The 24,740-nt window shown below is 32.0% G+C and overlaps 1 protein-coding gene across 5 annotated transcripts in view; it reads right to left on the reverse strand.

The window, feature by feature from the left end:
- Nucleotides 1-1,569: 1,569 nt before the first annotated feature.
- Nucleotides 1,570-24,740, reverse strand: part of LOC124362734 (circadian locomoter output cycles protein kaput) — a 50,215-nt gene continuing 27,044 nt past the window's right edge. For 3 of the 5 annotated variants that reach the window (XM_046817500.1, XM_046817475.1, XM_046817510.1), the window contains 10 exons: nt 24,625-24,706; nt 24,335-24,466; nt 17,442-17,548; nt 16,376-16,523; nt 15,065-15,183; nt 12,622-12,749; nt 8,836-8,991; nt 6,547-6,720; nt 2,689-2,946; nt 1,570-2,040 (listed from right to left, as the gene is read on the reverse strand). In XM_046817500.1, the coding sequence (XP_046673456.1) occupies nt 1,912-2,040; nt 2,689-2,946; nt 6,547-6,720; nt 8,836-8,991; nt 12,622-12,749; nt 15,065-15,183; nt 16,376-16,523; nt 17,442-17,548; nt 24,335-24,466; nt 24,625-24,706 (1,433 nt within the window). In that variant the 3' untranslated portion in view covers nt 1,570-1,911. The other 2 variants (XM_046817483.1, XM_046817492.1) reach the window with 2 other exon arrangements.

The raw sequence follows: 24,740 nt of genomic DNA on the forward strand, positions 1-24,740 counted from the left end.
TGAACCCTTGGTATGCTATAAACAGACTACATAAAAAGTTAGGAGTATACATAAGACACACAATGTTATTATTTAGTGCACTAAGGGTTAACATTGTGTTTTAGTAGTCATGAGATGTTGGAAGTTTGGAACACTATACAGTATACAGACTACAAAGATAGTTAGAACTATTCACGAGACACATGTTTCGTTATTTAACTCATTAAACTAAACAATTTTTTTGAATTGCAAAAAACTATGTCTCATTTTATTTTTAAAATAAATGGAAAGCCATAAACCATTTTGATTATAACTATTATTTTTTAACTTAACCCTCTCCCGCTCGCAAGGCATGAATCGGCACGGCCATCACATAGCCACTGCAGCCTAAACGGCACAGATCGGCACGCACTGCTTTATCTACTAGAGCCGATAAGTGCTGCTCTCGAGTAACAATATTTTGTACTACTACGGGTTGTTTGCTATTAGGAGACCATTTACTTTACTTTTACAGTAGATTTATTCCATTATTTTGCTATTTATATTAGTTGTGCGGAAACAATGGCGGGTTGTAGTCGTACACTTCTTGACAGTGAAATCGATCTCGTTATTAGTAGTGATTGCGACGATTCAAGTGAGTGTAGTGATGTACCAGAGCCTTGTGAAGTGGTTGGTGGCATTGAAGATGTAGTTCGGAGTGATCACAGTGGCAGTGGCAGTGACGGCGAGCCAGACAATGACCTTCACCAAGTAACTGCGCAACAAACAACCCCGCGCCACCGGCGCCCAGCTGTCCGTGTGCTTATAATAATAAATTATATATTATAGTTATATATATTATAGTTATATATATTATATATAATTATAGTTAATTACAATGACAGAACGTGTATAAGTTGAGGTGCTGCGTATTTTGACCGAGCGCGACCGCCAGAGCGAATTAATTGAGGTTAGAAGCACCATGAGCGCCTGGAAACAATGCGAGCGGGAGAGGGTTAATTTTTGTTTTGCTTACAACATTTTCAAATTGAAGCAATACAAAGTAACAATCCCTTAAGATACACTAAGCCGGTTAGCTTATGAATCCTGTCATTTATTATTGTATTACAATGATGCAATTTTTCTTATACACAATTTTTAATGTCACTAAGTCCCTGCCTTGCACAAGAATTATGGGCTTGAACTTTAAAATGGCACTTATACCCTGTATTTTGTTCCTCACTAATCTACAATAATTAATATGATACGGTTCTCAACTATGTTTCTGTTGTAGAGTTCTCTCAATAAATATACTATTAAAATATGTCCTTTTTTTCTATCCTTGTACAGTTTTACAAATATTAAATTATTGTCACCAAGGTATTTAACACTGGGGTGATTTTTCTATTTCTAAAGTATTTAAATTGCATCTAAAAATATGTTTTATAATAAAAATGTTATAAAAGTACTCTGTTCTTACTTTAAAATTGTCTTAAAACTATAGCAATGGTAACACAGAGAAAATGTACTGGTTAATGACATAAACTTATCACTATAAAAATAAATGGCCTGTGCGAACTAATTTTATGGAATTTCAAACAAAACAGTTAATACTTTAAAATTACATTTTATAAAAACATCTACATTACAAATCTTATTATATTTTCTACTTTAGTTCCATGAGTATAGAAAGTTTAAAATGTTTAAATAACATAATAACATTTCTTTATAAGGATTACTATAAACCCTCCATAACTGTAAAACATATGCACAACACTACAAGGTTTTGCTCATGTGAACAAAATGAATCCAATCTCTCTGATCCTGACTATCAATCACAAAAAATTTTTTTAAACCTTGGGCATGATAAAAACCAAAGAGACAGAATTAAGAATATTGCAATTCAAGGGGGATTGTACTAACTGGAATAAAATTCGCACAGGCCTACTGCCTTTACTGACTGTGCCGTGTGGAGTTTGGGGAGTCCATGCTCTGGGAGAAAAGGTACTGTTGTGCTTGTTGCTGGGAAAACTGGAATGGTAACGATTCACCTGTGGTCTGAGACTGCTGGTGGTAATTCACCTGGTAACAGAACAGATTCTGTATTAACTAATTTCACTATTTGGGGAGTTCATACTTTTGGAGAAGGTACTGAATGATATGCTTGTTACTAGGAAAACTGAAATGGTAATGGTTCACCTGCTGTCTGAGTTTGCTGGTGGTAATTCACCTAGGTCAGAACAGATTCCAAGTTACATACAGCATTAACTAACTGTACTCTTTGGGGTTTGGGGAGTTAATGCTCTAGGAGAAAAGGTACTGTTGTACTTGTTGCTGGGATAATTGGAATGGTAATTTTCATCAGTGGCCTGAGACTGCTTGTGGTATTTCACCTAGAAACAGGACAATAAGGATATCCACAGAAAATTTGGAAGCTGGGAATGTCAAAAGGACGCCACAACAGCTAAATACGGTTATATTTAGGTGATCAGTTTAAACTATTTTGAAAAACAAAATCCTGAAAAATATTCTAGACTTACAGTATAGAGCTGCAGTTAAGATGTTAATAAATTATCGTTATATTCTATTATCAATAAAATAGTATTTATTTTGATTGAAGGCCTCCTGCGTCTATTTGTAAACGCTTGATCTATTGTTCAGGTAGATGAGAAGCCAACACAGGCAGGTGAAAGGCCATCACATATATGATATGTAATAATTAGTATATACCTGGTGAGGATCTAACGTGATGTGAGACCGCTGTGTCGTGTGGGCTGGTACAAACAGCTCAGCTGCTGAAGGGGCCGACACAGGCAAATGAGAAGCCGTCACAGGCAGGTGAGAGGCCGTCACAGGCAGATGAGAGGCCGTCACAGGCAAATGAGAGGTCGGCACAGACAGATGAGAGGCCGGCACAGACAGGTGAGGGGCCGGCACAGAGAGGTGAGGGGCAGCCACAGGCATAGTGTACGACACAGGTACATTCACCTAAGTACAGATCAATGCACAATGCAGACAACTCTTTTTCTAAACATTGCTATTGCATTACTTATTTTGCTACTTTGTAATGTTTGCTAACCATACAGTAAACCAAAGCTCTAAAAATTTGGAAAATTATTATTAACCCTCTGACTGATAATAAGAAACACCCAGAACAGACAGACAGAAAGACTGGTTTTCGTCTTTGTGCAGGATATTTTTCAGATATATTTTAAAATATGTGCTTAATGCTAAGTAATATGTGTTATATATAATTTTTTTTTGTAACCAGATAAAATTTTAAATTCATAAAAATATTGTTTTTTATTAGTAGATGAATTCAAACATGTGTATTGAAAAAGGTTGTTTTCTAACGTTTCACTCCATGTAACTTTTACATGACTAGATAGTAAAATACTGTAAATGTACAAAATATACACAGTTTTGTAGTGATTAAAAGGATTATAACATATATATATAAACACTTATTTACAACACAACAGTTTTTTGACAAAAATGTAAAGTATGTACTACTTTTTTGGCAGTAGACATACATATTGGTATTGGACAAATTCTTTGGGCAAGAGGAATATCAGATAATGATGAATTGTTGTCACTGTCATTATCAATTTGTTCACAATCCAACTCACATTCCACCGGTTTATAATCATCCAGACTACCTGGCAGTAATCTGACAAAGAAATATCATCATGCACTTCATTTGCCGATATGTCACTATCATCAGAACTAATATTTTCATCATCCAATAGTTCAAATCATTTGAACAACGAGGATCGCCCATTTCACAACATAACAATAAATTAAAAACAATTAGCCTACATAATAACCTAGCAACAAAGGTTGTCAAGGTTGTGCAGCGCGTCACCAGCTGCATACTCCATCAGCTGTATGTTGTACGGCATTTGGATCGATATCAGCTAACAACGAGTAATATTATGAATATAAACTATATAACATGAATTGATATTTTATGAGTAGAGGATTCGGCTGGTGCAAGTTACGTCTTTATAACTTAAACAGTTTTTGCGTAATAATAGCGGAAAGTTGACCGACGGCAGTGCTGTCTTTATCAGATTACAACCTGTATTGATGAATGTTTGTGCCGTTGGTCATCAGTTGGAGGGTTAAGGTTATGTTTAGTCATTTTCTGAGAAGTAATAAAGTGCAAAAATTGTAATATCAATTTTAAAGGAAATTAAAATTAAACATTATTTAGGATTCTAGTCAATAATAAAACTTAAAAGTTACAAACCAGGTACAAAGACGGAAATAAAGGCTTTTAGCACTTGAACCTTCTTTATGTAAATATACACTCAGAATATTTTATATGTTGTGCTACATTGTCTAGAAGGTGGTTTGTTCCAACTCATTTCAACTAAATATTCTGTGGCTAACAATTATTTTTTAATAGAAACATTTTTGTGGTTGAGATATTGTATACTTTAGTGTTTTTAATAGTTAATATAGTTAGTTAATCACTGAGAAATAAAATGTTATAGAAAGAAACAGTTTATATAAAAAGTATTGAGACTGGAAATACTTTTTCCTGACATGACTATACATCACACAGCATGCTCGCACTGAACAGGCACTTTGGTGGGTGGTATGACCTTCAAAACACTACGAGACCAGTTACTTGTGAGTGTTTGTTTAGACTATATCAAGTTTTTAGTGGACTTACTATCAAATGAGTCTGTGTAAAATTAAAATACATTCAATGATTAAATAGTGGTACTTCCTAAAATTCTGTGTTGGACTCAAATTAAAAAAACATTAGAAATTAAGTGAAATTCAAGTTTGAAAGAATGGCATTTCCTGCATTTTTAAGTGGCTCTTCAAAGATGGCTAACAAAGTGTGGAGCAATGAGTTCCACCATAAAAGGCTTGAATGAGCAAATACAGAGTGAAATTTAAGCCCATTGTTTGTTCTTCGTGGTTCATTATATATACCAGGGAGGTAAACAGTTAATGGTGCTTTTTTCCTAGAAGTGCCAAGAATACTGAAGAGAAGGGTCAACTAGGTGAGGTCAACTAGAAACATAGAACCCTCACTCAAGGGATAGGACCATAGAACCCCATTTGCCGTCAAAGAAGTTCACTTGTGTATACTTAAGAACCTCCTGGAGTCCGCTTACCAGTGAGCCTTCTAAGTTTTGAACATGACACTACCAAAAGGGTGTCAATGCACATTCTTCAATGGCTTTACTTAGAAGAATATCTGAATTTTTTTTTAATGATCCTGAAACTTCTTATTCAAACCTTTTTTATAACCAATTGTCTGCCGTGAGAATGTAAACATTTCTTTTCTGTATGATTGTATGACGGTCCATCTGTTATGGGACATCTTGTGGATAAGAGGTTTGAATTTGAAATGGAAATTTGATTTGAATTTGAAATTTGGCATGCCACCTCAGCAAAGACTGTTACGGGATACATGGTGTAGCGTAATCCTACCTTGTACATAGGTACAAGTATTTTTCATTCTTGACTGTAAACTTTTTTTTTTAATAAAAACTTATCTATTTAAAGGCTAGAGTAATTAACCATCAATTGTGTGCAATTTATATTGGAAACAAATTTATCAAAAATGTTATTACAATGTTGATTTCTTTTCAGTATGAAACAACCAATGTCAATAATGATCAAAATGGTCTGTAATCTATCACAGTAATTACTTCATAGGATAGTTACTTGGCAAAAAGTATATTGCTTACTATACTATACCTGTTAAATAAAAGAAAATTGCTAATTGATGAATATGTAAACAGGGTTTTACCAAATAAAATTATCCTATTAAATTAAATTAAATAAAAAAAATAAAAATTGTCCTCCTATTTTATTTTTAACCCTTTAAGGAGTATGGACATCATATGACGTCTTCTTTTGATAGGCTACAATGAGTAAATGGATGAAATCCCAAAAATACCAAAAGGAGTAAAAAATTAAAATCTTTAAAATCTCTTAAAAAAGGTTTATTTGCATTTGAAAGCTTAATAAACAAGGACTGCGTGTTCCACAAGTCAATATTTCAGTACTTTTCAAAATCAAATGTCTTATTTCCTCACTACGGCAGACTCAATCAATATTGCCTGCCAATTGGACAACAGTAACAAACTAGATGGTTGTTTAACAAATATGTCACTCTCACAAGATAAATATGGCCACAGTATGCAGTATACAAGGAATGGCTAGAATAATGTGGCGGCATATTCTGACAGCAAAGTGATGTGCGCACGACGCAACCTTGAGTCTGTGGCTTCTACCAGTGGCTACTGCGATCTGGTGGTAAAATCAGATTACAAGTGAATGCGAGCACAAACATGGAAGTTAAGTATGTTGCTGATAGATAGAACCACTTTACAGACAAATCTACTTAAAGGCAATCAGTAATAGCAACGCTTTTACAATAATACAAAAATACAGAGGCTAAACGTCATATGACGTCTGTACTCCTTTGGGCCACTATAAGAGTATACGTCATATGACGTCCTTACTCATTATGTAGAGTTTACACGCACTCCTTAAAGGGTTAATTAAACTTTAGGACTTTCCAAACTGGATACTTCATTGACACCAAGATATAATTACATTTAGTATAGGTGAGAGCAGTCCAAATCGTGCCATGATCAATTGCTCTGAAACTTTCCTGAGCTCCTCCTGTTGTTGCACTATCATTTGCTGAAGCTGCTGGTGCTTCTTCTGCAATTCATCTTGTATCTGAGTCTGGCTCGAACTCATTACCACAGGCTGTCTCACTGCCACCTGCAAAATACAACACCATTGTCATTCGTACTCTTACAGCAAGGTAGAGTTAAAATGCTATCTATATCCAAGTAGCACTTCGCTGAAGAGGAAATTCCTCTTCCTACAATTACCAGCACTGTACTGATGAAAGCTTCTAGCCCTTTACCACTTTTTGTGGGGATAATGCCAAAAACTGTGAAGATTGTGATAAGATTTACACTGGCCAGACAAAAAGAACTATTAAAAAAAGATTTAAGGAACACGAAAGATATAATAAATACAGACAAACTGAAAAATCAGCTATTGCCAAACATGCATTTGAAACAAATCACACCTTTAAAAACTTCACATTATTAAAATAGTTCATAAACAAGAATAATTCGACGCTTATGAAACATTATACATAAAGATAAAATATTAAACAATGATTTTGGACTGATTCAAAATTTACCATTCCTTTAAAATATAACTAAATTCTTTTTGAAAGAAACTTTCATACATATATTAATATTTATTTTATTTTACTTTTAACTATACAAATCTTGTATTAAGTTTTACTCAGCTGATATTTGTTTTAAATTGTAAAATATTTATACTATTTCGAACTGTTGATTCACACCTGACAATGTTGAAAGGCCTTGTGTAAAAATATTACAATTATTGGATAATTGTGAGTTTTCTTTTATAAAAAAAAATAGAAAATAGTTTTCTCCAATAAGAAGAGCTCCTCCTTCAATAAATAGCAGATGTTTATTGAATTCACCATCAAAATAAGAAAGAGTAAACCAAACTAATTTCACATAAAGAGTTAATGTTACCAAATACAATTGTAATAATTATAATTTTATCATCCACACAAAATTTTCATAGAACTCATCTGGGATGTCAAACACTATAATACGATCAAAATTAGAACTCAACATATAACGCAATGACACAATAGCTTATCATCCCTGAAGAGACAATTTTCACAATAGGTTAAAACATGTTGGTGAGAAAGTGTACTTATGCTATTGAGCTAGGAATGGTTTGCAAATGTAAATCATTAAAACATCTCACACATCAAACTGTGCACTAACTTCTCGTGCCTATCTATCTAGTTATCTACGACCACCTCAGTGAAAAATACTTCAGCATAAGTTTGAAAATTGTTTTAAATTGGATATGAATCCACATTGTTTGAATAAAAACAACAAAAATTTTCTAAAAAACATTATTGCAAACCGGGCTATTTGGCTTTGAAATCTATTAATAATATCAAGAATTCTTATTTAATAATTTTAATACTAATGTAATACCGCAAGAAAGTAATCTTCTATACTCATGCAAAGTTCAAACAATATATATAAGGCCTAAGTGTATTTAACAACAGTTTATTTGCCACAACCCAGGCTTGCAATGATATGTCTCGTACTATAGTCATTTGTAAAATTTTTAGTTAAAAGAAAAATGTTTTATCATGAAAGCTTATGCTTAACAATGACGAGTTGTACACAAACCGTATTCCTTAAAAACTCATTCATGTCTTAATACTGACAATTGAATACAACAGGATTTAACCATTCACTTGCTATCTCCAATCCATTAAATTGTGTGGCTACTGACTCACTATATTGTTCTCACTCAACATTTTGAAGTCATGAAGATATCATTATAAACATTGATGTACAACAGAATTATACCAATAAATCATATTGAATAGTTACAATAAAAGAATTTTGATGGATACTACCCACATTATTTTATTTCCATGGCTAATCTAATCACAAACTTAAGGTAAAATTATCTCGGTTTAAAGTTTAAGATCTGATTTAGGTAGATTTGTGGTGGCATTATTTGTTTTAATGCTCTTTCTTCAAATTCTTTGCTGTTAGGCTTTTGTTGTAGGACTAGAAGTCACAATGTGGTAAATGATCCTGAAGTAAATCCAACAAAGGATTGGAGTAATCCAATGAAGAGGTCATTTTTCTCTAATTAGTACAACCTTACATGAGACTTTGGGAAATAATCAAAGCTAGATTTATGTTTGGAGAATGGCAAAAGAAGAATTTGTTTAGATCATACTGTTAAATTCATACACTATCAATGCCATGAAATAAAATTTATGATAGGCTTTGAAAAGACTAAACTCACCTCAGGAGCAACAGTGGTGACGATGGAACTGGACGCTGCAAAAGCTAGGGGCTGAAGAGGAATAGCTACAGGATACGTGACAGGAGGCTCTACGAACTCCGACATTACAGCCACCTTTCTGGGGGGACCCGTAGGGGTGGTTACACATCGTGATTTCTGTGACAGGAAAAACAAAGTGTCACAGATATAATTCATCTCAAAAGTATGCCACTTTCATGAATTTTTCAAATCAAATATTGTAATGCAATTTGATAGGATTTTTTGTGTTGTTTAAGTAAGCATTCAGAAACATAACAAATTCATATAAAACTTTATTTGGCAGTCACAAGCTTATAAAAGAACATAAGAGGTCAAAATTTCACAGGATTCATCCAGTCTTTCAATCCAATTACAAAAAGTAATTTTTTCTTTCCTCTTGTTCAACCAAACATCTATTTTTATTAAACAATAGAGGCTCTGTAAATATGTACACAAAGTTGTAATAGAACTTTTTTAATATTATTATTAACACTAATACTACATTTTCAGTTGGTTAACTAAACATTCATACTGTCTATATCAAATACTTTCCATTCCAAATATTAGGAGCCTGTTTTGTCTATCAGGTAAATTTTTTAGTTACAACTATAAATGTCACTTGTCTAAATAAAGTATTTCTTTTACTTCTAAAAGGATATTTTTTTATCAAAGCATTATTTTAACCCTTTGGAGTGTCATAGCTATTTTGCTGGCCTCATAAATTGCCGGTCTGATTTTTGTACATTAGCAAGCTTTTGAGGAAAAGGTTGTTGTTCAATAACTATTCGTTTGACCGATTTTAATATTTTTTTAGTTTTTTGCAGTAAAATAATGAATATAAGTCATATTTTTCTGCTAAATATAAAATACTAATATTTTTAATATAAGTTAGCAATATTTTATATTTTGAACAAATTTTCACGTTTTATCTTAACTGGCCATACATACAGTACCGCTCAAATTAATTGGAACACCCGGTAAACAACTACGATTCTTAAATGAAAGACAATTTATTGATCAAAAAAATTACAAACAGCTCCCTAATAATTAATATGTCCTCCTTTGTGTTTTATAACCTCTTCACAGCGTTTTGGCATTGATTCTATGAGTTTTTTGCATATATTTTTTTATTTCTTCATCGTGGAACCATATTTTGATTACAGCATTAATCATGGATGTTTTTGCAGTACAATCTTCTTTGGCAATCCTCTTTTTAGTAATAGCCCATAGATTTTCGATTGGGTTTAAATCGGGTGAATTGCCAGGCCACTCCAGAACCGTTACTTTGTTCACAGAAAAAAAATTCTTGCATTTTTTAGATGTATGGCATGGAGCCGAGTCTTGATGAAAAATTCCATTGCTTTCTGGAAACATTTGCAAAAGGAGTGGAACGACTTCTTTCTAATAAAGCAATATATTTGTCTGAGTTCATCATACCTTCTATGGGAACTAATGGACCTAGACCATTATAGGACATACAGCCCCAAAACATTCTTTTGGGTGGATGTTTTGGTTGTTGAAGGATGTGAGCTGATGTCTCAGCTTCATTCGCACTTCTGCGGACAAAGTTAACTTTATGTCCCTGAACCAAAAAATGTGTTTCATCAGAGAAAAGGACATTTTTCCACTGTTCAACAGTGAACTATTTGTAGGTTTTAGCCCACTGCAAGCGTTTCTTCTTCATTGCTACAGTAAGAAGCTGCTTTTTCTTAGGTCGGTAAGCTTTTCGCCCAACTTCAGACAGCCTTCTTTTAACAGTACTAACATGAATATTAACCCCATTTTTGTTAATTTCTCGTGCCAAATTTACAGCCGACAACCTGGGGTTGATCTTACTAGTCCTAATTAATTGGCGGTCAGTTTGTGGTGTGGTTTTCCTTTTACGACCACAATTTCCTATTCTGTTAACAGAAAAGGAGCCAGTCTCATTAAATTGCTTTACAATTCGGTTAACAGTAGCTAGGCCTACTTTACATTCTTCAGCTATCATCCTCTGAGACATATTTCCATACTGATGTAGTGTAATAATCTTGCTACATTTTCTAGGTGTGGTATCCATCAGTTGAGTTATTGAAAAACTATAATAGTTTGTTAAACAAACACAAAAACGCGCAACAATAACACAATTCACACAATACTTCACTGAAAATGTGTTCAACACAAAGAATCACATGTGCACTAACTGCTTTTGAGGTTAGGTTGTTAGTTTGTTCAATACAAGTGATGTAGCAGTGATGCCAACTGTCGCATGATAAAAAGAGTGAAATTCCCTGTGTGTTCCAATTAATTTGAGCGGTACTGTATTATTTTTTAAATTTTTGAGCCATGTGAAGACTATAAGATTTTACACACAAATCATGCACAATTTTTTATTAATAAGAAGCACTACAAAAAATAATTTTTACATCAAATCAAACAAACAAACTGTAAAGCAGCCTTATTTAAAAAAAAGATGAAATCAATTGTTATAGCATAAACATTTTCAAAAACAATGATAACCAATGAAAAGTTTCAGTTATATAAAAATTAAAAAAATTAAAAAATAACTTTTTTTTGTTGTATGGGAAAAAAGAAAAAGTTCTTTGGTATAGACAATTTTTAATTCAATATTAATTTTATCACATTAATAAATGCAAATTACACACTGTTTTATTATTTGTTTCTATATCAAGACACATTATGGCACAAAGTAAATAATGCTACCAGACCAATGTGAAAGATGCATCTGATGACAATGTCAGCAGACGGACAATAATACCATAATTACTATAATCATTCTAAAGAGTTGGAAAGAAAAAAAACAGGCACTAATTGATACATGTTGAGTGCAGCTATATGGTAACTTGGATATTTCACCTGTGTACCATATTAAATATCATCTAAATATGATTCATCTACCCAGTTGATGCTGGCAATTTACACGCATTAATTGATACAAATCAAGTACAGCTGTACGGTTATTTGGATATTTCACCTGTGTAACATATTAAATATAATCTAAATACGAATCATCTACCCAGTTGACACGATCAATTTACACGCTTTTTGCTACTACTATGTCTACTATGTCGACGACGTCCTCTCATAGGATTAAATCAAACAAAAAAGGTTATTTTTAAACATATTTTTATTTATTGACATAAGCAAATTTGTTTTACCCACAAATAACATTTTTTTTAACCATTTCAAACTCAATTAGGTCATAAAATCGTTTAAGTTCTATTTTCTATTAATTTATATATACAATATTTAAGTTGTTTGTAACACTTCTAAACAAGACTGAAACTTTCTAAACTGATTTTTTGTGTGTTTTGGTACCAATTTAAACGAGAAAATTAACTACTGAAGTTCATCTGATGATTCTTACCAGCAGCATTATTTCGTTCAAAGCTGGTAAAAATTATAATACAAGTTTCTTTTTTAAACTTCAATATATATATTTATATCATTTCTTAGAAAACTTGCATTGGTACTTTTGTGATTTGGAACAAAAAATCGCCAACGTCTTCATTAATTTTTCCCCCTGAAGAATCTATTTTAAAAGAAGTATAAATTAGAGATTCAACATTACAAATCCAAAATTTAAGTAAGGTCTTCTCTGATTCTGTATAAATTATTGTCTGGATCTGCCCATCACTAGTTTATAATTCATCCTTGAAAGGTATGTAGTTATTTTGTATAGTATATCTAATTTGACTTCAGGACATGTTGGTAGTAACAGAAATCCATCTACAAAAACTAATATATATAATGTAAATACGTAATTACCACATTTTGAGTTGATGTGTGAGTTGGGTTCCTAGAGGGGACAGAGTCAACGGACATTGACGTGTCGGACTCTGCCTTCTGGCTGGGGAACAACTTCACATTCACCTCACTGTGTGAACTCTTACTCCCTGGATACAGAAGTTATGTTACATTATACTGGTTCAGAACATTGTAAATAACACATTACATATATTAACATAACATTAGTCCATTTAAAATAACTTTTGACTGTAAATTAATACAACCATATATACATATATGTTATGTTATTAACTCCACATTACAGAGTTAACTACACAAATGTTGAAAAGAGAAAAACAGTGGTTTATTACATATTTCATAAAACAAGAATTAAATGGCTGCCATTTTGAAATATTAAAACTAGTTTTAAAATATTTTTTCCGATATAATACTTTCTGATCTGTACCCATTCACCAAGTTTTGTAACAATTGTAAAGTTAACAACAATTATAAAATTGTTTTAATAAACAAAAATGGTGTATAGCTGCTAAACAAAGTAGAAATTTGAAAAAATTATTCTTTATTTTTAGCTTATAATACATAGAATCTAAAAATGCATAGCCAGCCAAACCTTTTTGTTACACCCTGTATAAATATTTTCCTAATTTATCAAGTTTTTATTTTGTGATTAACAAACACTGTTATCTTCGCTTGACTGTACAAATCTCGCAAGTGTTGGTATTTAGTATCATTAGAAATTAATAGACCTCTTACTAATTTTATATTTCCTTATGTCGTAGTAATAATGAGCATAATATATTTTGTTGTCTATCAATTTTCAGAGAACTTGATAAAGAAATAAAGAAAACCTCTTTAAAAAAAGTAATATTTTCCTTTAACCCTTTGAGTGCCACAGCGTCGCTAATTTTGACGGTACGAAAAGTGCATAAAGTGCCAGCGTCGCCAATTTTGACGTTTTGTATTTCGATCATATTTTATATAGTACAAGATTATTTTGGCCAAATAATCAGACGGCTGTATTCAATAGGTTCCAAACTATCAATAAATACAAGTTTTATGTTGTTTCTCTACTATTTTATCTGTGAAACTTATGTTGTTTGGGTATTTATCAAGAAGCCACTATTTTTGGACGAGTTTTCCTTATCGGGGACAAAATAAATTACAGTATTAAAAACAACTGACTTTATTTAACCTATTTTGGAATTTACAAGTTATTACGACAATCAATTAAATCAAAAACTATAAGAACAATGTTTCATTATTCGAAAATGTCAGGTCATTCGTGTGTCTATTTGGAGACGATTTGGAGATAGGAAGTATGACTCATCGAGTATTTTTCGATTCATTATGGAAGAAGGAACATATAATGAAGTTTATTTTGATATCTGATAAGGAAAACTCGTCCAAAAATAGTGGGCTGTGATAAGTACCTGTACGATGATTCTTCTTCCAGTCACGCGACGCGTGTTGCGTAACGCCCTTTCTTATTGTTTATATACCGATAACCAAGCATTTGAGTAAATACAAAATTAAATAGTAACTTATACAGTATTTTACTGTATTTCTTTACAAAAGTAATGAAATGATTTGAGTTGTGTTCAAGCGAAAAACGTGAATTTTCAGTGTAAATTTTATTAGGGTTATTATTTAGTAAATGTAAACTTTTATGTAAATATGTTAGCAAGTATTTGTTTCTAAATTTACTAATCATATTTATTTGTGTTGTATTAATGTTTTATTAGATTTATTGGGAAAACTACATCATTACTAACTAATTTCTAAACTCTGACAAATGAAGTACAGTTTATAAAATGTCGGTACCGGGCAGCACTTTTAATACATATAATGCCATTTTTTTTTAATTCTAGAATAAGATATTACACATGGGTTTTATTTAGAATCATATGGCTTTTATCATGGTATAAAGAAAAAAATCTTAAAAATACTGTATACACACAAATTAGGTCGAAACTTAACTTTTTATACAAAAGTAAAAAACCTTTTTTATAAATACTGAAATTTTTATAAATAAAATTTTATTTGTAACGATATGTATCATATTCTGCATTTAATAAGAAAAAGAACAACAACAAAATTATGGAAATCTGTTTGGTAGTTATTTTACAACAGCTTTTTCCCCAAAAGCTTACAAATATGCGAAAAAAAAACGGCGTGGCACTTTATGCATATGCCTTCGGAAAATACCCGTGGCACTCAAAGGGTTAATTTATTACACAATAGTGACTAAAAGTCAGGAATCTATATTTTAATACACATAGAAAAATGTCAAGCCACAATCTGATTCCTACATTCAAAATCGTATTGTGTATTATAAATCAAAATTATACATACATAATTTATCATTTACACTTATTATTGTAATAGCCAAACATGGTGTTTACATATATCCAAAATACAGAAAAGAAACAGTTTTTGTATACCTGAAATAGTATTACATTACCTGGAGATCTGGAGGGCCAAGGAGAAGATTGTCGTTGCAATGCATGCTTCGAGTACTGGGACTCTGTATTCTGAGTCGATTGTTGTTCCTTCTGCAGGAACTTTAACACGTTTGCATGGCTAGAATTAATTAATTTTAATCAGAAAACATTCTAAATAAAATATTTATCAACATCTTAATATTTTTTTAACAGTGACGGTTTATGAGGAGCACTGTATATTCTACACTCATAAAGGCATTCAAATTACTTTTCAAACGTTTTTATTTGTATTGATAATGGGGCAAAAAAATTTAATACTTTGCTTTGGGCATAACAATATTTTACACTTGGTCCAAGATCAATCATATTACTTTCATAAACAATCATAAAAATGTATTTTTTTAATGTTTTAGACAAATTTGGAAAAGTTACTACATAATGCTGTACACTGTAAATAAATAAAAAATATATTTATTTACAGGATAATAAATATATTTATTTATTGGTGTTAGGATATTACAAGTTATTTGTACTACCTTTATAAAAAATTACTGAAACAATAAAAATGGTAAAAGTTTTAAGTTGCAAATGGATAACAAACACATTGCATTAAGTGACAATTTTGTCATCGTTCAAATGTATTTCAGTAATTTTAAAGTATGATAATTCAGCATATACACACTAAAAATATACCATACAAACTCAATACAATGTCAGACAGCTGGCTATCCATCAGGTATGAATTGTTAAAACTGTAACGACAAGAAGCATTACTAAATGTGTTTATAATTTCTTTCCGAAATTGTTGATCTTAGCCAATTAGAAACAAGAGAATTCACTGTAAACAATCTTAACATACATCACACTACAAACTATTAGTTACGACAAACAACCATTGCTAACTGCACACTTTCTTCTTTCTCACATTTAGAAACAAGATAATTAACCATAAACAATAAATTACACTTAACATAACTAATAAACTTAACATAGAGTCACATTACAAACTGTCCGTCACGACAAACAACCATGCCGAGAGTTTTCTTTTTTTTATGGCAAAAGTGAGTAGCTGTGAATTCAGCACTCCGAAAAACAGGACATCCGCACAGTCCACATAGACTTATCCAGGTTTCTCTTCCCAACATGTCACAACCCAAGAGTTTTGCCATGCTGTGGGTAGGGCATTACTCCCAAAACTCAATCAATGTTCAAGGAAATTGTCAAGTAAGAACACTGCCGCATATATCTAGCTGGCTGTGTACTTCTAAATGCATTGTTGGAGGTAAGAAACTGAAAATCATTCTACCATATTTAAAACTTGTAGACCAGACCTGATGACTTTGTGGGAGCAGACAACGAACTGAGGCTTGGATGTCCACTGATGATATGTGATGAAGAAGCGGCTCTGAAGCCATATGTACTCTTGACCCTTTGTCAAGAACCGATAGTAACATGAGGTACCCTCACCCTTCAGCATCACTGTAACATGACAACAATAATTATTCACCTACCACAAAACAATATAATATTTACAATATTGACATTTTATGCATAATAGTTTGTATTTAATTTCTATTTTCATTTGGTAATGATAAAATGGGTATAGAAAAATATGCATTTTGTCTGAAAATATATGGTCGTATGTTTTTATTAATTATAAAATGTATTTAAACTTAAAATGTGAAAACTTAAAATTTCAAACTAACATGTTTCACTAATCGGTAATTTGCGATGTACTAATCAAATATCATCCATGAATAGACAGTGCAGACTCACTACAATGCTCAAAAATAATACATGTAGAAAATAAGAACTGCAATCAAAATATAATTTAAAAATCAACAATAATTTATTACCTTGGTTGTCTATTTATGACTTTTTATCGTCAAAGTAAGACAAACACGTTTAAGAGTCAATTGTCGTTCACAAATGGACATGAATTTACAAATATCAAGTCATATATGACTTGTAGTTTTATAAGCAATATATTGTTTTATACAATATATTTCCATTTATAGAAAACCGTCCCTCATTCCGGACCGGCCAGCAGGCAAAGCAGTATATCAAATGTATGGAATGTTGACCATGATCTGATATTAACCATAAAGAAATAAACAATTAAGTATAATTTTTTAATTGAAAAATAAACAAAAAAAGATGAAAATCCTGAGTTTGCTAACAAAGCTTCCCATTTATAATGTCAGCTTGTGTCATATCGGCAGAAACGATATAAATGGGATCACTGTAATAAATTTAATGCTACCAACTTACAATGTCGGTGACAAATAAGAAGGTTATCTAGGTCATCCATGTGGTAGTATGCGTATCCTGAGGTACCCAATATTTCAAAAGGCTTGTAGCCAATAAGAGGTGTAGCCCTACAACCAAATAACTTACAATGTAGATGACAAGAGAGAAGATTATCTAGGTCATCCATGTGGTAGTAATCGTACCCTGAGGTGCCCAGTATCTCAAAGGGCCTGTAGCCAATAATAGGAGTAGCCCTGTAACCAAACAACATAAAATGTAGGTGACTAGATTCCCTAGGTCACTCATGTGGTAGTAATCATACCCCGAGGTGCCCAGTATCTCAAAGGGCCTGTAGCCAATAATAGGAGTAGCCCTGTAACCAAACAACATAAAATGTAGGTGACTAGATTCCCTAGGTCACTCATGTGGTAGTAATCATACCCTGAGGTGCCCAGTATCTCAAAGAGCCTGTAGCCAATAATAGGAGTAGCCCTGTAACCAAACAACATAAAATGTAGGTGACTAGATTCCCTAGGTCACTCATGTGGTAGTAATCATACCCAGAGGTGCCCAGTATCTCAAAGGGCCTGTAGCCAATAATAGGAGTAGCCCTGTAACCAAACAACATAAAATGTAGGTGACTAGATTCCCTAGGTCATTCATGTGGTAGTAATCGTACCCTGAGGTGCCCAGTATCTCAAAGAGCCTGTAGCCAATAATAGGAGTAGCCCTGTAACCAAACAACATAAAATGTAGGTGACTAGATTCCCTAGGTCACTCATGTGGTAGTAATCATACCCCGAGGTGCCCAGTATCTCAAAGGGCCTGTAGCCAATAATAGGAGTAGCCCTGTAACCAAACAACATAAAATGTAGGTGACTAGATTCCCTAGGTCACTCATGTGGTAGTAATCATACCCTGAGGTGCCCAGTATCTCAAAGAGCCTGTAGCCAATAATAGGAGTAGCCCTGTAACCAAACAACATAAAATGTAGGTGACTAGATTCCCTAGGTCACTCATGTGGTGGTAATCATACCCTGAGGTGCCCAGTATCTCAAAGAGCCTGTAGCCAATAATAGGAGTAGCCCTGTAACCAAACAACATAAAATGTAGGTGACTAGATTCCCTAGGTCACTCATGTGGTAGTAATCATACCCCGAGGTGCCCAGTATCTCAAAGAGCCTGTAGCCAATAATAGGAGTAGCCCTGTAACCAAACAACATAAAATGTAGGTGACTAGATTCCCTAGGTCACTCATGAAGTAGTATTCTACAAATAGTAGCTGTAGCTTTGTAACCAAACAACTTACAACATAGATGACTTAAGATTATTATGTAGGTTATCCATGTGGTATTATTCTGAGGTGCCCATAATCTAAAAACACTTGTAGGCAATAAGACACGCAACCTGTAACCAAACAACATCCAAAGTAGATTAGATTCTCTAAGTTATTCATGTGGTATTAATCGTATCCTGAGGTATCCCAGTATCTCAAAAGGTTTGTAGCCAATAACATAAATAGCCCTGAAAAAGCAAAAAACATACAAAGTAGATTGGATTCCCTAAGTTATTCATGTGGTATTAATCGTATCCTGAGGTATCCCAGTATCTCAAAAGTTTTGTAGCCAATAACATATATAGCGCTGTAACCAAACAACATACAAAGTAGATTAGATTCCCTAAGTTATTCATGTGGTATTAATCGTATCCTGAGGTATCCCAGTATCTCAAAAGGTTTGTAGCCAATATCACAGATAGCCCTGAAAACCAAACAACATACAAAGTAGATTAGATTCCCTAAGTTATTCATGTGGTATTAATCGTATCCTGAGGTATCCCAGTACCTCAAAAGGTTTGTAGCTAATAACACAGAAAGCCCTGAAAAAGCAAAAAAACATACAAAGTAGATTGGATTCCCTAAGTTATTCATGTGGTATTAATCGTATCCTGAGGTATCCCAGTATCTCAAAAGTTTTGTAGCCAATAACATAAATAGCCCTGAAAAAGCAAAAAAACATACAAAGTAGATTGGATTCCCTAAGTTATTCATGTGGTATTAATCGTATCCTGAGGTATCCCAGTATCTCAAAAGGTTTGTAGCCAATAACATAAATAGCCCTGTAACCAAACAACATACAAAGTAGATTAGATTCCCTAAGTTATTCATGTGGTATTAATCGTATCCTGAGGTATCCCAGTATCTCAAAAGGTTTGTAGCCAATAACATATATAGCCCTGTAACCAAACAACATACAAAGTAGATTGGATTCCCTAAGTTATTCATGTGGTATTAATCGTATCCTGAGGTATCCCAGTATCTCAAAAGTTTTGTAGCCAATAACATATATAGCACTGTAACCAAACAACATACAAAGTAGATTAGATTCCCTAAGTTATTCATGTGGTATTAATCGTATCCTGAGGTATCCCAGTATCTCAAAAGGTTTGTAGCCAATATCACAGATAGCCCTGAAAACCAAACAACATACAAAGTAGATTAGATTCCCTAAGTTATTCATGTGGTATTAATCGTATCCTGAGGTATCCCAGTACCTCAAAAGGTTTGTAGCTAATAACACAGAAAGCCCTGTAACCAAATAACATACAATATATGTGATTAGATTCCCTATGTTATTCATGTATTCATGGTAGTAATCGTAGTACCCACTATCTTTAAGGTTTGTAGTCAATAATAGGTGTAGCCCTATAACCTTAACAATATGCAATGCAGGTAACTAGAGATGGTTATCTAGGTCATCCAAATGGTATTATTTGTAGCCTGAGGTGCCTTTGATTATTTTAGTATGGTAATTCAATTTTTAATTTTTTAAACCAATCACAGTAATAAATGCTTTAATAATTTTGTTTTAAACCCCTTGATGTGGACTACTTGCCAGTTTTATCATGGACTATTGTTGAAGATCTATGTAGCTCGACCATGCTCAGGCAAAACATGATGAAGGCAAAACAATGAGATTTTTTTTTAATTCTCATTATAATTCTCTCAACAAATTTTTTTTAATAGATTTTGTTTTTGTATTAATTGAATATTTTATTAGACATTTATAGGTAGATCTGATATCTGGTAATACCCAAAATGACAGTGGTGACAAACTAATAAATAACAATGATGAAAGATTTATAGTTTATTTTAAGTTGCATACAAATTGAGCAAAATTGTATTGGTATTCTGTCGGAAAGCTGTGTTATACACAATGTATAGTCTTTTGAAGACCACATCCTCAATCACCGTGAAAAAATTTGGAATTATGATATATGTCTATAATTACCTGCATTAGAATAAATTCTCACATATTCTTACTTATTTTAAGTCTGAACGAAAGTGTATTTGACGATCAAGGAATAGGCTTCTCATGTTAACTAGAGCTGAAATTAAAGTTTTAGAACAGTGAGTATTTTTGCTAAAAATTCTTCAACCTGACCAAAGCATTATGTTAAAAGCTTTTTGTTATGGCATCATTTTCTTGTTCAATTGTAATTTGAAGCTGGTATATAAGATACAGTTAGTTTTGAGGATCTCAGCTGTTGAGGATCTGCTATATTGTTTAACCCTGCAACTGGCTTTAAGCGATTATCGACGCATTAACTACAGTTTCAAAATGGCACTAAGCTATTTTCGAAGCATTAACTATGTCGTAATTTGATTTCTCACAGCAAGTCTATTTTTACTTTGTTTGAAGTAAAACATACGTAAATCTAAAGGTAAAGATCCAAGGTTTCATATTATATCATAAAACTTTCTATAGTTACGTCAAATCTTTCATTATAAAATTCTAAACTTGGATGTTCACATTTCCGATTGCCATTTGTTTGCGTAATTTCCGAACACGCTAAAATTACCGTATGTTTGTAAAAAATCCCTACCGTGAGTTTACGTTCTACAGGATCGTAAGTGTCGTCATTTAAAACAGTGTATTTTTGGCTTTCAGAAACATCTTTTAAATAGCTAGTAGGAAAATAAATGTTTATAAAATAAGCATTTGAAAAGCTCGTGTTTTGTAAAATCCCAAAATGCCTAATGCGTCGAAAATAGCTTCATTAAATTTTATTACTTTTGCTACTTTATCGTTGTCTGGAAATAGTGAAAATCATATCAAAACAAAGAAGAAGAATTGCTCTAAGCAACAATATCGTCAACGAAGACTATGAACTAGTATTTTATTTTTGTTCTGTTGCGCAATCATCGACTCAGCCAGTAGAGAAGAACAACGCATCGCTTGGTTGCCATGTTGATTTCTTTGTTGTTATTACGCCATTGCCGGTATTAGAGTATTGCTTGCTATTTATTTGGGTATTTTAGACTTTTCGTTATTTAGTGTGTATAAATAAAAATTTGTTTAGTGTTTTTTTTTAATTAGTGAAGTGAAAAATGTAGAGGTTAGGTTAAGTTTTAGTGAATAGGTTGGATTTTCGTGAAACTGAAAAGAAGCCTATGTTCACGTAGGTTCAGTGTTTTATTATTTTGTAGACAATTTAATTTTAATTTAAATTAAATTTTGATTTAAATTTATGCAAAGGTATTTATTATAAAAGCAAATTTATGTATTTTAGACAGTAAACTTTTTTACCTTTTCTGAAGGTATTAGCGTTTTATTTCTATGACCATCGCTTGTTTTATTTTTTTAACAACAAAAATAATAGAGATAAAAATACATTGTTGTACATTTTTGTAAACTTCAATAAACGTACTATCTTTATAAATAATTTTTGGATGAAAAGAAAATTGTTAGCTAAAAAAGTTAGGCATTTATTTCACAATTTTGACTTTTGTAAAAATTTAAAAAAAGTTTGTTGCCATATAAAAATATCTTATACAATGTAAACTTCTATAAATATCATATTTTTCTCTTCTACATATATTTATCTCTTAGAAAAATTATTTGTTCATCCAATAGATTCCAAAATGTCACAATGGTATACATAAGAGTGCTATAAACTTTTTCAGATTTTGTAGTTTTTGTATATATATTATTCAAAAGTACCAATAAACTTCTTTTACCTAAATACTTTTTTTGTAATTTGTAATTGAGGTATATAAGCAAACTTTTGTATATTTTAGAATTATTCTAAAACATTTCATAGTACCTGAGAGGGTGCTATACATTTTGAGAAAAATTTATTCTTTACTAATATTTTTAAGTTAATCTGTAAAAAAATAAAAATACATTAAATGATTCAATGTTTAATATTTTTTGGGAAACTAAATTTATTTCTAAAGACATTGATGTTTTTAAAATGTGTGTATCTTAAAAAATAGATGAGCAGTGATTAAAATACAAAACCCTTACAAAATCACCAAAAAGTGCCTGCCATTTTGGGAAAAATGATGGCCAGTTCCAGGGTTAAAAAAAAGAAGCTTTAATTATTGGACATTGTATGTGTGTCAGTGGTTAGCTTTCCTTACATTGACTACAAAAAACATTATTAATTAACATGCTTATTAACTACATTCTTTTAAATGACGCTAAGGCCTAATAAAATACATTTTGAGCTCATTTTAGCCAATTTACAAGTAACTTGTGATACAAAACTCTTATGGAAATAATATTTAAACAATTCAGAATAAGTTAGCATCATCAAATAAATATCAAATAAGTCAAGAGAGAAAGTTTATAAACTAGTAGAAAAGTTATGTATATCAAGCTGTCATTAGAATCAAACAATACTGTCTTTAATGCTAAAATTTTAATAGCATTGCTTACTTAATCTAGGAACTGGCAACTGAATTACCTCTATTGGCAGCCTAATTTTTCATGTGTTTCAAGGTTATTTCATAAAAAACATCATTTTTTTATATGTCAATATTATTGAAATCCATGGCCAATTTCTATAAGTAAACATTTCTTTTTTTTTTTTGTTATTTGAGTTTTTGTATATTTTGTTTTGTTTTAGGGGGGACACAATACATACAGAAGTGGTATATATTTAATAAATCAAAGTTACAAAATATACAAATATTCATATATTTGTATAGTTTCAAGAAATGTATAGTTTGATAGACAATTTTCATAAATTTTTATTTTTATATTGACCCTGGTTGTTATATTGCAACACTAATATTTTTTCTATGCTTGAAACAGTACAATACAATAGTACAAGTAGAATAGAAAGAGACATAAGAATACTTTTCAAAACGTGTTTAAACCATTTGATTAAGTAATAACTCCAAATAACATAACATACTTGCAACAAAAAAACATTGTATTTTGGTATTATCCAGATGCTGCTATATTTTAACAGTTTCTCACTGGAGACCTAAAAAACTACATTATTAGAAAGAACAAACTTAATTTGACTTACTGTGAAAATTAAATGTGATTATGACAATTGTTCTATTTTCTACCTTCCAAAAGAAGGCAATGTTGGAGAGAAGGAGACTACTCTTTCCCTATTACTTCTTGCTATAAGTAGATCTAGATTAGTTTTCTAGATCTAATAATCTATCTAATATGTTACGAGTAGTACCAAAGTTAAAGATAACATCTACAAGTGCTCATGTGATCTGAGCTTGAATTTGGGTACTATCTCAAGGGGTTTTTTTTCACCAGAAGTGCAGGGTGGTGCCACACCACTAAAGTCTGGAATGTGATCTGAGGTTGGGAAAGTATTGATCGAAAATGCCCCTGGCCATCAATACAGACTTTGAAACAATGACTAGAATGAAAATTAAATACAATGTTCTTCATCTCTTCGACTTATGTCAAAGACATCAAAGAGTTTGAGGAGTTATGGAATGTGATTTGGATATTTTTAATGTATAGAGTTTACTGTAATTTATATAATAAAATGAACTTGTGTTTGGGAATTTCATATAATAACTACTTGGAGTTTAAGAAGTTTATGTTCAGGAATTTTATTTATAATGATTGTGCGAAGTTCTTTTCAAGACTAAAAATGGTAAACTTCATGTGCTGTAAATATATTGCATTGTTTTATATTCATGTTATTACTATACTAGATATTACTTTATTATTATATATATTACTCTAGTTCACCCCCCTATATCATATAACGCCTACCTATGATCCAGAAAAATGTACTTCCATTGCAGACTGTATCTTGATGTAAACTCATTTTTCCCATTGTCTAGTATGACAATCTCTCTTGCAATTTGAGGAGTCACTAAGCGACCAGTTCCCACAAATAATAATCTGAAAATTAAAAAATATCATTAAAAAAACAATGGCTTCTACAAGAACACACCAAATTTAGCTATAACTTTTATAGACTAATTCTTCAGCAAAAAAAGAAATTAGAAAAGATTTGTTTACACAGAATCAGAAGATAAATGTATTTATGTGTTCCTCACCTAGTGTCATTGGCTTCTCCAGAATCATAGCCACCATAGCGGTTTTCACTACTTTCAACCTGAAGACACTCCATGTCTGCTCCTATAACAAGATTCATGTGTTTATGTGTTTCTCA

The sequence above is a fragment of the Homalodisca vitripennis genome, chromosome 1 (assembly GCF_021130785.1).
Source record: "Homalodisca vitripennis isolate AUS2020 chromosome 1, UT_GWSS_2.1, whole genome shotgun sequence".
Classification (NCBI taxonomy): Eukaryota; Metazoa; Arthropoda; class Insecta; order Hemiptera; family Cicadellidae; genus Homalodisca; species Homalodisca vitripennis.